Raw genomic sequence first — 14350 nt, forward strand, 5'->3', positions numbered from 1 at the left:
TGACTTTAGTGTTGCAGTCGATAATTGGATTGTTTTGGAGTATCATTAGCGTGCCATGTGTCCAGTGGATTAGTAGCCTAGAGACACCTTCGTTATATGTGTGACTCTTCTACCCTTAAAAAGGAGGCAAAAAAGGCATTTCCTTTGGATTACACCCAAATCTTAGCATTTTGCTAAGATTTCAAAACACAGCAAAAAGGTAGATTTGAAATACCTCCAAATCCAACACTACCAAATGCAAAAAGCAGCCATTTGGATTTGGAATACACCCTTTTACCACTAAATCCAAGGTGCCAAACGTCGTGTTAGGTTTGGCAAATGTGTGGCACAATGCCTTAGAACTTCTCATTTTACATATATGGACAGAAATTTTCTCCGCCATCATAAATCAATTGCACACTTATCCTAAATGCCCAACCATTCCAACTCCATGTGAATAGCATAAGCCCATTTACTAGTGCATGTGCGTGCTCACGTGTGCGTGTGCGTGTGGGTGTGTGCACCATGTGCGTGCGCACAATACCTGTGCAGGTATGGCGTGTGTGATGCATTGTCTTAGAACTCTTTTTACACATATGGAAGAACATAAATTCTCTCCTAGTTCCAGTACAAATCAAGTCTGCAATTCTTATGCTAAATTCTCACCAATTCCCACTCCATGTGCATAGCACATGCCTATTTACTAGTGTGCCTGCATGTGTGTGGGGTCAAGTTCAATATCAGAAAGAACAAAAAATGATTTCCTGAAAGTTGTTCCCATTTTGTTTCTGAAATTTTGGGGCATGAAATCAAGAGTAATGGAAAAGCAGATTTCAGTAATCAACACTAACTTGGTAAATAACTGCCAATCCATAGTGGTTACTAATCAAGCTAGGCCTTACTGTTCAGAAATTGAGTACCAGAAAACTAGATCTCAAACATATCATCCAAAAACTACCAAGGAGATCAGAAATTCAATACATACTTCTCTGTCGCTACTTTCATTAGCATGTCCATCTTGTGCAAAGTAAGCCAAAATCAAGTTCCCCAAAAAAGCTCCAATGTCAAACCCCATTGGTCCATAAAAAGCAAATTCTGGATCTATAACCTGAGTAGAATCGCCTGTCACCATGACAGAGCTAGTATGGAGATCTCCATGTATAAGGGCTTGGGCTCTCTCACAGAACCTACACAATTGACAATAATTAATATTTGGGATAATATGCCACCCTAGTAAATTGTAAGTAAACTGATAATTAAAGTGGCAAATCACCACATTATGAAAAAGAAAACATGTGGTACCAAGAAAGCACAGTACATGGATTTCAACTCAGCAACTTCAAGCTTTAAAACATTATCCTCACGAACTGCCTCAGCGTCACGGTCAAGATAAGGAGAAGTCCAACGGTTATATTGAGAAACCTTATACGGGTCTGAGAAAATAACCTGCTCAGTGAGCCTACATAACTCCACGTTCCCACAGAATTTAGCAACTGTATAATGCACCGAGAATACAACAGATTAAACAAATGTTAAAAAGGCACATTACTGTAGTTTTATTGGCTAACAATGATTACTTGCTCTACCAAAAGAATAGTTAGAAAATGTCAATGTTTGCTAGGATGTTAAGAGTAATTCAGTTATTCTGTGTAAGACCCTTGAAGTTATTTCAGGAAAATGCATTCATAAATTAAAAAATCATAAGAGGGACTTTAGAGGGCTGATTGATAAATCAGGTGAACCCAGAAGTGTTATCTCAGGCAAAGGAAAATTTAAAGAATTCAGTAGTTGCAGAAATGGAAGTGAATTGCTCCCTTGAGCAGTTTCACCTTTGGCTTCATGATTGTTGCAGTCTAGATTCAGGAGATTACACCTTATATCCTATTGGTTACTGCAAGATTTGGATTTCTCTCTGATCGGAAGTAAACATTGGGAAAGTTCTAGCTAACACTTCGATCCACAGAGAGGGCCTGGTACGAAGATTGAGTCTCTACGAGGATTTCTCGATTTTTGGAACAGAAAAGGCATGGATTCTGGTGTTCCTTTGGAATTCTAGTTCAATGATTTCTTCTTGGTGGCTGGTTCTTGTTTAGGAAAGGTGGTCGCTATCGACCCGGCTACGGAGGGCAAAGAGGAGCTGGGAGTGGCCAGAATCCAAGTGAGAAGGGACAAAGTGGCTGTGATCCCCACTTCCATCCCGGTTATTCTAGGTTGCACCCAAATCTATCTCTGGGTCCAGAAAGAGAGGGATTAAAGACCCTCGCTCGGATGTAGGGATGTTTTGAGGCTAAGGGAGCCAAGAGCGGAAGGGACTAGAACATCTACAGGGTCGGCAGGGGAAGAAGGTGCACACTCAGATTGCACCAATGGAGCACAGGGTATTGCTGAGGACACACGTACAATCTACAGAGGAGCAGAAGTGGTAGGTGCGAAGAGGACGACTCTAAGCCCAACACGTATTGTTGAGTGCCCTGCAGGAGTTAGGGTTGTTTATCTTCTCTCCCGAACCTAGCAAAAGCAGGAGGGTTGAAAGCCCCTCCTATCATGAGGCAGCTGTTGGAGGCTCATTCTGCCAGGGTATTGACAGCCGGAGGCTCCACAACAAACACTTGTCCAGCTCTGGAGGAGGGGAAATCACTTTCATCCTCAACGCCGGGATTCCAACGGTGATGATGATATTAGTGCTGCTGCAGACGATAAGGAAGATTCAGATGCCGTGGTTGGCAAAGATTAATCTGATGATTCAGGCAACAGAGTCGACGATATGGATGATTCCAAGGATGAATTGGATGGTGAGGAATGAGGGTGTCCGAGAAGAAGTCAAAACCTCTTTACAAGCGTTTCGGAGACCACATGTGTGAGCAATGGGAATAGGGTTGAGTCCGATAAGGGGTTGTGGGGGCCTGGTTAGTGTTGTTGGACAGAGCAGGCCTGCATCTAGGCTGTGTGGGGCATCTCAGGCCTTGGCATTACTTAACCCCGCACGTGAGAACTTTTTAAGTGGAGTTGCTCGCATGGATAGTTGCCATGCGCGAGGGAGTCAAGACCCTTTAGACTCAACCGAAGAGAAACTTTGGCCATTTGCAGTCGAAGGAGACCAAAGTTTCATCTCACGGGGACATTTGATTTGACCCTGGAGGTAATGACAGAGATGGCAGACTAATCCCTCCTACGCAAGGTGTTCCGTAACGGTAACGGTGGCCATAACGGCCACCACCGTTACCTTTACGATACGGGGCATAACGGCGGTTACGGCCCCATAATGGCCATTACGGTCTCTCTTTTTATTTATTTATTTATTGAAAAAACCCCCCAAAAAACCTGTATCTGCCCCGTAATGTTGATTAAAAAGTATGAAAAACTTGTATCTGTCCAATAATAGACCATTATGGGGCTATTATGGCCTTTATAGGGGACATAACGTGCCGTTAACGGCAATTACAAGTCATTTTTTCCATAACGGCTGTTCCGTTACAACCCCGTAACGTGTAACAGTTGCCACTGTTACCTTTACGTAACGGCCTTTACGGCACACCATGCTCCTACGAGAGGTGGTGCAAGGAATGATTTGCGAAGGCCGGAATCTTCAAAAGCAGAGAATCTCCTCCCGAATCTCCATCGCGCTATCGTCATTGCTAGGGCAGGAAAAGCTTGCTTTGCTAGAGGTTCGATGGAGGTTAAAGAAGCAGGGGAAGGGATTCTAGAGCATGGCTGCTCAAAATCGATTTGGGAGTTGCTGGAAGAGACGATGGTCGTAACTCCTCTCTGCGCAGAAAAAGTGAAAGAGGGTTCAGATTCCAAACTAGTGATCGAAGGGGGGAAGGAAGATATTCAGGTGGCAGTAGTTGGGACAGAGTCACAGAGTAGTTTCAGTGGACTAGATACATTCGGCAAAGGGTGGGAGGATTGATAGGGCTTTCGATCGGAGCATGGGATGAGGACATCTATACATTCTTTCAGTTTGTAAAGGCCAGGGCAGCTCCAACACAGCAAGATCCTCAAACATTGAAGTCCAGAAAGTCTCCTAATGAATCACATGTTTAGTTATGTATTGAATTGGCACTATCCTAGTGATTTATAGGAGTTGGCCACTCAGTGACAAAGACAAGAAAAATTGGCAAGCCTTATTGGGAGAAATTCCAATTCATTGCACAGAGGCTGCTAGTAAGGCAAGCCAGAATCAACCCACAATCACCTAAAGTCATGAGTCCAGAATTTTGGGATTTACCGATAACAAGCATTTCATTCTCCACTCAGTCACTACAATATTTTCAAAGCTGCTTGTAGGCAAGGATGAACTCAAACAATAAGGATGAATCTGGACAAATCTTCACATGGCAAGGATGCCACCTAAATGATTCATCAGGAACATATACAATAAATTGAAAAAAGTTAGAAAAAAAAAAATGCGTGTTATGAAGTGTCAATGCGGCAGGAAGATTCCCAGGCCAAACCTAGAACTTACTCTGATGCATATTATGCTGCAAATCTCAACCTAGAGTGATACGTCCGTATCTAAATATGATGTTGAAATAAAAATACCTAGAACTGTAAGATAAATAGGTTAAATCTCTCTACCAACACCAAGGCATCACACTAATGAAACTCAAGCCATAGCACCAAAAGGAGATCTCTCCCCACACAGGATTCAAAAGGTGAAAAAATAAACTATTAATCAAATTCATCAACTAGTAAATATGCATGTTTCTAAAGGACTTCTATAGACTACTTTTTTAGACACTACGATATAGCTCAAACCAATAGAAAAGTGACAGATGGACACCGTGACAAAAGGTAGTAACTATTAAAGACTCCAAATCTCGCAAACTTTTCTTATACACCCCAGTGCATGATTTGGACACAACCATGCGTAGCGTGCCCTAATGTTGTCCACAATGCATATGAATACACAAGGATACCAAGATCTTTTAACCTCAAAAGATTGGAACTATGGACCCCATAGCCCAATCAGAACATTGGAGGATGCCCAGATACACTTTAAGGCCCTTTATCTGGTCCATATTCCTGATGAAACCAATTTGGGAACTTGATGTGGTTTACATCAGCAATATGGACAGCTGAACAGTTGAGATCGTCAAACTGTACACATGGAACTTTGATTAACGTCCAGATCTTCAATATGGACAATTGGATCTGCCAGATCTTTGATTTGGCTGACAGGCTAATCAGATCATTGAACCAGGTACAAATATGATGCAGATTCTTGATCAAACTAATGTGGACCCTTCATTTAGTGCAGATCAAGAGGATAGTTGACTAATCTAGATCACCGAAATGGACAGTTGGATCTTCACTAAATATCCAGATCATCAATTTGGACAGTTGGATCTCTCAACATCAAGACCATTGAATGGGCCTGATCTACCACTAGCCAGCCTATCTGGCCTAGATGCATCCTTGAAGGCATGTGTATGGTCCTGCATGCATCAAGTGTCAAACAGATTCATAAAGTTTTGGCCAGAGGAGCATTCAAGTACTTTGTATTGATTGGTGACTTGTTTTTCCTTTGTGCTAACTTTTGCAGATACTGTCGGCTATTTTCTTCATATGTAAATTAATTCCTTTCATTCACTAAAAAGAAACACCATTCTTATTAATAAAGAAAAGGAAACTACTTAAAGGTATGTGAAGAAAACTATCACATATGGGGACGGGAGATTATTAACAATGAGCCACATGGATCTCTAATGAAATGCCCTAGTTCGGAATACAAACCAACAACATAAAAACGATATTAAAATTTAGCAAGACCAGCAAGATCCCTTTACCTGCCTTCTTGTGGTCTGTAGTGGTATGGTAAAGAAGGGATGTGCAGAAAAGAGTTTTTGCCATATAGTCTGACATATGTGCTGCAAGCAATGGATATATAATTCCAGCAATCAAGCCTTTCCGCAGAATAATATGTGGAGGCTCTAAGTAGCGCATTGCAATCAAAGACATAGTCCGGTCAATGTGATAAACTTCTGGAACATGATCTGAACACAAATGGCCATGCTCTTTCAAAGCTAGTGCCTCAAAATATGCACGCTCCTTTGTCATCGGCCATGACTCTCCAATCAAACGGACGTACGGAAGAGCCTGACATCATGATTCACAATGTGGTTATCAGATTGCAGCATAAGAGAAAATGAGAAATGACAGGAGGGTCGATATCAAGAGAGAAGACAAGCATAAAACTTTTGTCAAGAAATCATGAGTAAGCCCCAAATGCTGGAACAAGGCTATCATGATGATACACACTATTACTTTGCACATATTTATGCTGAAAATGATGGAAACTTTGTGAAGATCAAAAGCTCATAACCACAATTATATACATTCATCACAAAGGTATTCGGAATTCTAAATGATTTTCAATTCTAACTGCCTAAGCAGACCTAAAGTTACAATCACCAAGATAAAGACCCAAATATGAATGAATATGACCTAAAACCACACACGGTAAATCTTTTCATTTCGGGAAAAGGTACTCCGAAAATTTTGATTGGTCTGGAATTGAAGTTCAAGGAGAACGGTGCACAAATCATTAATCATTAAAGTACAACGGTCAGGTAGTGTTTTTAAAGGTGCGAGACCATGCAACTCAAGGTGCATAGAAAAGGTGTCATGCCTTTGAGGCATCCGCCTTATTGCGTGAAAAATACATGACGAGGTGCAATGATTTGCCCCATACTTCCAGTGAGCTCATATGGCTAAAGAAACTTATACAAGAACTTGGTTCTCAAGGCCCAATTCCAATTGAAATAAGCTGTTACAAGCAACCTGCAAACCACGTATTGACTAATCATAACCTGAATAAGATCATTTTTTACTTCGACCAATAATTTGAATGTAAAAGGAACAGTAAGGTCAATTTTTACTTCATTGGAGATAAGGTCGTCTCCAAAAAAACATACTCCATCTATCAGATTTTGTGTCCACCAAGTCTATTGGAAGGGATATATATATATATATATATATATATATATATATATATATATATATATATATCCAACCAGCTAAGTATGATATCTGTTGATGCAGAAATCTTGGTTAGCCTTTCCTAGACCTACGTGTACCTACACAAGGGACGGACAAAGGAGACCCTGGCTAATACAAGGGACCCTCCAATGCCTAAGTTAGGTAGGGAGTCGGGTCTAGTCGAGATTGGGATTTAGGCTAGAAATTGTGCGTACCTTTCACCATTAGAGGTGCTCCTATTTATAGCTGAGGAGAGGTAGTGGCGAAGGAGAGATCTCCCAGTTTAGCAAGGATGTGTTGTAGTAGGATTCGAGTTCTATATATGTCGTGGGGATCTTCCCGAATTCTCAGCAAAGATCTCAAGCAGATCTCCATGTTGACTATCCTCCTAGATTCTTGGTTAGGATCTCGCGTAGATATCGCTGAGACCAAGTCGAACCTAGTGGAAGGAGAGTCGGGCAGAACCAGGATTGTGCCGACCTAGGATTATGCCGATCTGAGGTGCGGGAGTCGGGCTTCCATTGATGACAAGCGGATCGTTGGATCTTCCGACCTGATGACGAGAGGTCGAGCTCGACCTTAGTTCACACTTGGTCAGGGGTCGAGGGTCGAGCCTTCAGTTGCATTTGTCATTGTCCGACCTAACGAAGTGCACAATGTTCCGACCTGACCTCTTCTCATTGATCGATCCAATTTCCCTACAACAATATCTATGCATCAAAGTTTTAAATAGAGAATAGTGTGTGGCATAGCATTCGCTCCTCTGAAGAGTGAGGCGTAAACTGCATAGCATGTAGCGTAAGCTACATGGCTACTTCTACTTTTTAAATTAAAGGCCGCCTGGTTGCACAAAATATCATGAAATTTCATGGAATTTTGCACCAAATTAGACCAACTAATAATGCAATTTCATGATACCTAGTGCAACTAAACACAACCTAATATAATAGGAAAAATAGGGCAAAGATTAACTATAAAGATCAAGAAAGAACAACAAAACTGGTTTCATACTGTTACTTCTGTTATTTTACTAAAATTCCTAAAAATATTAACTAATTTTTATTTACAAATTAGACAAATGCAACAAATCATTGGAAACATTGATTGTTGTTGTTTTAGTGAAAAATAACTTGTAGCGTGAGCTATGTACCATGTAGAGTAGGCTATGTAGTGGGTAAAGTATGTAAATTAGCCTATAGTGTAGGCTACATGCGACTTAAGTTATTTTCATCAGCTACTTAGCATTACGGCTAAGCTACGCTATGTAGTGTAAGCTACATGCTACATAACATAAGCTATTTAAAACACTGATATGTGTGTGTTTGTGTGTGTGTGGAACAACTAGGAGGAAGGTTGTAATGGTAGGTTATTAGTGTTCGTTTTAGTAATACACTTTTTTGTTGGTAACAAGAATATGTAGAACATTTCACTCATTCATTAAAGGGTACTTTGTTAATTATGGGAACAATTGTGTGTACTTAAGTAGTTGATGTGCACATATCTACCACCAGCCAAGAAGTAAGACGAAGAGTAACCCTTTAGAAATGGGAAAATCAGCCCTAATGGCTCTCACACAACTTTTATTACTAAAGGGAGACAATATGCCCATACCGTTATTGATAAGAATACCCTTTCTTTTGTTATGTTTTGTTTCTAACCATAGGTGGTTGTCTAGGCTCTTGAGCCCCTTAATGAAACTATGCATGTGTGTGCATATGGGAGTGTGTGCCGACATGCCTTTTTCACACGTGCACACAATGAGTCAAGCAAGGCTCAGGTTTGAACTCTAGGTAACCCCTTTGCTACATAAATGCCTTTTTTTCTTTTTTGATATTTAAATTTGATAATTAATATTGTTTGTTTTTAACAGTTACTATACTCTCTTAACAGTCATTTCAATTTTCTCTCTAATATCCTGCATGTTTCAAAGACTAGGCTTGTCCATATAACCAAGCCTATGTGTAGTGAATAAGAAACTTCGATGGGGACAAGGGATGCTAAGGAGTTGGATAACTTCTCTTGTGGCAGATGGAGCCGTGCTTCAAGGCTTCCAAGCTGGAGGACGAGGAGGCCAACAGTACACGCTTCTTCGAAAGTCTTCAACTTGGGATAAAAGCCATATAAATGTCATTTGGATCAACATAGTGGTGCATCCAAGGTCAATATTGCACGTATTGTTCAACTGTGTGAGCCACTTCCCGGGACATCTTCATCAAGGTTTTTTCTTTTTTTTTTGAAGGATAGCATCTTCATCATAATCATTGTAGCAAAAAATTGTCCTAAGCTTAGGAATTCCAATCGTGTTGCTGGCTCACTGCACTCAAGCAGCAAACAGTACAACAACACTTGTCCTCAATTCCGTCTCCTTCATTGCACAGGTGTTCCATAATGGTAACGGTGGCCATAACCGTCGTTACCATTACAATATGGGCCATAACAACCTCATAATGGCTGTTACGGCTTTTTCTTTTTTGAAAATAATCCATTTTGCGACCGTTACAAGGCCATTACGGAGCATTACAGGTAGGGCTGAAAATGGGGCGGGTTCAAACCGACCGACCGACCCGTGACCGACCCAACATTGGGTTGGGCTCGGGCAGGATACATCGAGTTCGGTCTCGAGCTTGGGCTATACAGACACTAACCTGATAAAACTTGGGTCGGGCTCGGGTTGACGTCTCGGGTTGCCCAACCCAACCTGAACCCAATCGATATATAAGTTACTTACAAATTATAATTGAGTGCGGATCGTCTGTGTTGAAGGTGCAAGAATTCTAGTGCCATTGGTTTTCATTGGTCCATGTCATTTTCGATGACTCAAGCTAACAAGATAAGCCGGGTTTTTCTCTCCCAAATAGATTGCGTGACACACAATACCACTTTTAAAGGACTAGTTGTCCTATATTTTAGCTTGTTTGTTTAGAAAAAATGAAGTTGTTTACGATAAATAACTACATATATAATTAATAAAATCATAAGTGCAAAAAATAAGATGTGAATTGAAAATATAATAGACTAACGTAATAACAAAAATATTAGCATGTATCAACCTAACCAACCCAACCGAGCCCGCTTGGGTTGAGAATTCCTAACCCGAGGTTCTGTTGGGTTGGGTTGGGTTAGGGTTGAGGTATAGGAACCTTGGGTTGGGCTAGGGTTGAGCACCAACCCGCCCGACTTTCAGCCCTAGTTACAGGTCATAATTTCCCGAAATGTCCATTTCGACCCCGTAACACATAACAGTTACCATAGTTACCATTATATAACGGCTGATACCACCGTTAAACCGTTTTGGCATACCAGAGAAATATTTCAGCCATTACATTTTTGTAGCAAGATCTTTTTACTATTAGTAATATGATAATACAAAGTTGTACTTCAAAATATCAGAAGCAGTAGAGAAATTATAGGATCCTTAATGCAAGGATGTGCAAGCTATACTCAGGTTTTCAGTTTGTACCTTGTACATTTGAGAGTCCCAATGTCTAGTGGTCCATAAGATTTTTATGTTAAGGCCCTCCATGGATTGACCATACCCAAAAAACACCTCCATAGGACAATCCTGGTCTTCCAATTTGATTCATGCAAATTGATGACTAAGATGAGAAACACAGCAGCAATGGTCCCCCATTCAATTGAACAAGTACCTGATAGTCATGGGTAGGATCTTCCCAAGTGAGGGATTTTCTGGACATAGTCCATTGATGGTTGGTTTACACCAGACAAGTCCATCGATGGTTGGTTCACACCAAATTGCATTTATCAGTTGAAGAAATACACCTTCTGAGCCTCATGAGCCCCTCGGCAGAGACAAAAGAAGAACTTCACAGCACCATCTTACAGACCTCGCTTGGTAAGCATTATGATTCATATAGGATTCATATAAATTCCAAACTTACAGGCCCTGTTTGGTAGACACCTGAAAATGAGTTGATCAGATCTCATTTTAGTTAACAGTAATTATGTATTTGGATGCCTGTAAGTTGGGTAAGTGGGAAGTGACTAACAGGGAAGTCACTTACAGGTGGTGTTTGGGAGAGAAAATTCACCTGTAAGTCACTTAAAGGCAAATCTACCAAAAAACTGCAGGGGGATGGGGGTGAGAAGTCACTTCCCTGCAAGTGACTTACAACTTAAAACAACTTACAGGCATCCAAACAGGCCCTTATACATAATTACTGCTAACTAAAATGAGATCTGATCAACTCATTTTCAGGTGTCTACCAAACAAGGCCTTACAACAATACGGATTGAAACAGACAAAAGAAAAGGCCGAGATTGTATACCTGCTTGACGACGAAAGAACCTCCTCCGGGGGAGACGACGATGAAGACCAAGTTGAGATTGCCGTCGCCGACTTCTTTGATGGTGAGGGCATCGAGGCGGTCTCCGAGGAGGGAAGAGAGAGAGGGAGTGGATTTTATGTATTCGACAAGGGATTTCTCGTCCAAAGGCCGGAATTCAGATGACTCCATGGAGAGAGAGAGAGAGAGGGTGGGTGGGGGGGGGGCGGGGAACGTTTGAAATGGTTAGGGCAGACAATGGGAACCTATAAAAGAGGGAGGAACCTGCCCGTACCAATCGACGAGACTCTATTTCTTAAGGCTCGGGCTTAGGGGTTGTTTGGCACCGTGGATTTGGGAGATTTGAAGGATTTCAAAATTCCTGGTTGTTTGCAGCACAAGAGACTGTTTGGGAACGTGGATTTCGAACCTCCTGAATTTGAAATCCTCCCATTGTGTTTGGCACCTGGATTGGGAATCAACTTTAATCCATAAGTAGCTATGTATAATAAATTTTCACCAATTTGAATTTAATTACTAAATCAACTTTAATATCTTTAATTAGTGATGTATGTAATATTTGACACAATGGTTATAATAAGCCCACTGAAATATATGCCTTGCCCAAAAATGATGAAATTCTAAGTCTTGAATGGGCCACAAGCATAAGATCATGTCGAGTAACTAACCAATAATTTTTAGCTTTTGATTTATATGGACAATGTTTGGATGGTACCAATCATCATATTAAAGGAATTATAATGATGCAATTGATAATTAGTGGGCCATGTACCCAATAGAATAAAAGTATAGTGACACACATGTTACACATGCAACTATTGAAAGGATTTTTTAGGTATAATCCAAGCTCTCATTGTCTATTTCAAACCCCTCTTGAAGGGGATTTGAAACACCCTGCATTTGAAACCCCCTATTACTTTATGCGGCCAAATAACCAGGATATTCGAAATCCCCCCAAATCCATAGTGCCAAACAACCCGTAAAGTAATTGGGGGTTTCGAATCCCCTCAAAGAGGGGGTTTGAAATCCACGGTGTGAGCTTGGATTACACCTAAAATCCTTTCAATAGTTGCATGTATAATATGTGCGTTACCAGACTATTATTTTATTGGGCACATGGCAACTAATGATATCCACAAACAATTAGATTATCAATTGTATCACTATAATTACTTTAATATGATAATCAGCACCGTTTAAACATTGTCCATGTAAATCAATTGTTAAAAATCGTTGGTGAGTCACTCGAACATGATCTTGTGCTTGTGGCCCATCTAAGACTTGGAATTTCATCATTTTTGGGCAAAGCATATATTTCAACAGGCTCATTACAGCCATTATGTCAAACATTACATACATCACTAATTAGAGATATTAAAGTTGATTTAATAATTAAATTCAAACCCCTGTAAAAATACCATGCATAGTTCTCAATCCAGGGTGCCAAACACAATAGGAGGATTTTAAATCCAGGGGGTTCCAAATCTAGAAAATTCCAAATCCATGCTCCCAAACAGGCCCTTAAGTTGAGACGTGGCCACGAGTGTAACTTTTGCTCAATCCACCCTGTTCATCAGGTACTTGCACCATAATGAACCCAAAAATCTTGATAATTGTTGTACCTTATTTCTTAACGTTTGTTAGATAATCAATTAGAAAATGACGTGTCATCATCTTTGAAGATATTTACACCAATTTTTATGAATTATAACCAACGCGTTGACCTAATGATATACGTTATCAGAAGGACACGTGTCAAGAAGAAAATGAAGGATATGAAAGACTAGCGCGACAATGAATCAACTACCACAACCATTAATTAAGGAAAGAAACCTATAAAAGGTAGCCATAAAAGAAGTCTACAAATAGTAAGGAATTTAACAAAGTAAGTTGTCTCACATTAAACCAATCAAACCAATCAAATTACCTATTCTTATCATAGCCTAGCTCTATCATAAGAATAGCGATAATTCAATAAAAAGAATCTCTAATCATAATCCAGTAGTTGTAATCCAAGTCTAACCTTTTGTGTTATAATATTCCCAGTATGAATATAATCAATTTATCTTTCATAAAGGCATTTTACCATTGCTCAATGTAATCAACCATAAGTATTTCCTTCTTATTAAGGTTTTCGCTTATAAAAATTATTTTGTACGAAGGTAAGGTGCAACCCATCTTCGGAGGAAGAATCTCACCCTCTGATAATTACCTTATTATCTTATAACTATCTTGCAAGTGGCTGAATAGGTGGCCAATATTCTCAGATGTAAGCCATATATGATCGCATTCGACGTATCTTCCTATCTTGGCGCTTGGGGTTAAGTTGTTCATTTTGAATTGAGCTATTCAATCGATTTTAGCACCCTCACATACCACACGTGACCAGAACAAACCAAGTGCCAATAATTTTTTGCATGCCTCGTGGGACACCAACTTTTTGGTAAACATACCGGTGCAATAGTAAAATTTGAGCCGAAGAAATACTCGTAATATTTCCATGGCTAATGAACCTCCCACACCAGAGGAGGAAATTCAGGTGCAGCCAGCTGCTGAGTTGTTAAATATAACCAAACTAAGTGCCCAATCCTCCAAATCAAGATAGGGCATCTTCATCTTCTATTGATCCTCTTAAGATAATGTCAGTTGGGTTACGTGATATGCGAATAGGAATTCAGCATATTACAGAGCAGTCACGAATTCAAGTTGAAACTTTCAAAAAATGGATGGTCAGTCAGACTGAGAGTTTGAATAAGATGATGGATATTTTTGCTGAAAGAACACATGTTGTGCCTCAACAAACTATTGAGACTACTTCTGTCGGAAGTCTAACAACAATACCGCCAATCCCTCTTTTACAAAGGAACACACATCTTGCTCTAGTACAGGAAGTGTGAAATGTTCCTTCACCTATTGAGTTCAAACAACTTGAATGGAAGAATAGGAATTCCACTCCTAATGTCAGAAATCAAGGAATACCTAGGGGCATCCTTCCCAAAGAATATTTCGCACAATTGGAACAACGCCTGATATGTCCTGAACCACCTCTGATGGTTGAAGCTCGCTATTTAGACCATGACCAAGTT

General features: G+C 40.3%; 1 protein-coding gene across 2 annotated transcripts in view; it reads right to left on the reverse strand.

Moving 5' to 3' along the window:
* Positions 1-11524, reverse strand: part of LOC131219088 (methylthioribose kinase-like) — a 62815-nt gene extending 51291 nt beyond the window's left edge. Inside the window, exons 1-4 of one of the 2 annotated variants that reach the window (XM_058214088.1) lie at positions 11247-11524; positions 5769-6078; positions 1298-1472; positions 965-1166 (exon numbers count right to left, since the gene is read on the reverse strand). In XM_058214088.1, coding sequence (XP_058070071.1) covers positions 965-1166; positions 1298-1472; positions 5769-6078; positions 11247-11435 — 876 coding nt within the window. In that variant the 5' untranslated portion in view covers positions 11436-11524. Of the gene's footprint in view, positions 1-964; positions 1167-1297; positions 1473-5768; positions 6079-7175; positions 7199-11246 lie in introns of those variants that run through there. The other variant, XM_058214089.1, reaches the window with a different exon arrangement.
* Between the last annotated feature and the right edge of the window lie 2826 nt (positions 11525-14350).

Source organism: Magnolia sinica, chromosome 11, assembly GCF_029962835.1.
Source record: "Magnolia sinica isolate HGM2019 chromosome 11, MsV1, whole genome shotgun sequence".
NCBI classification, from domain to species: Eukaryota; Viridiplantae; Streptophyta; class Magnoliopsida; order Magnoliales; family Magnoliaceae; genus Magnolia; species Magnolia sinica.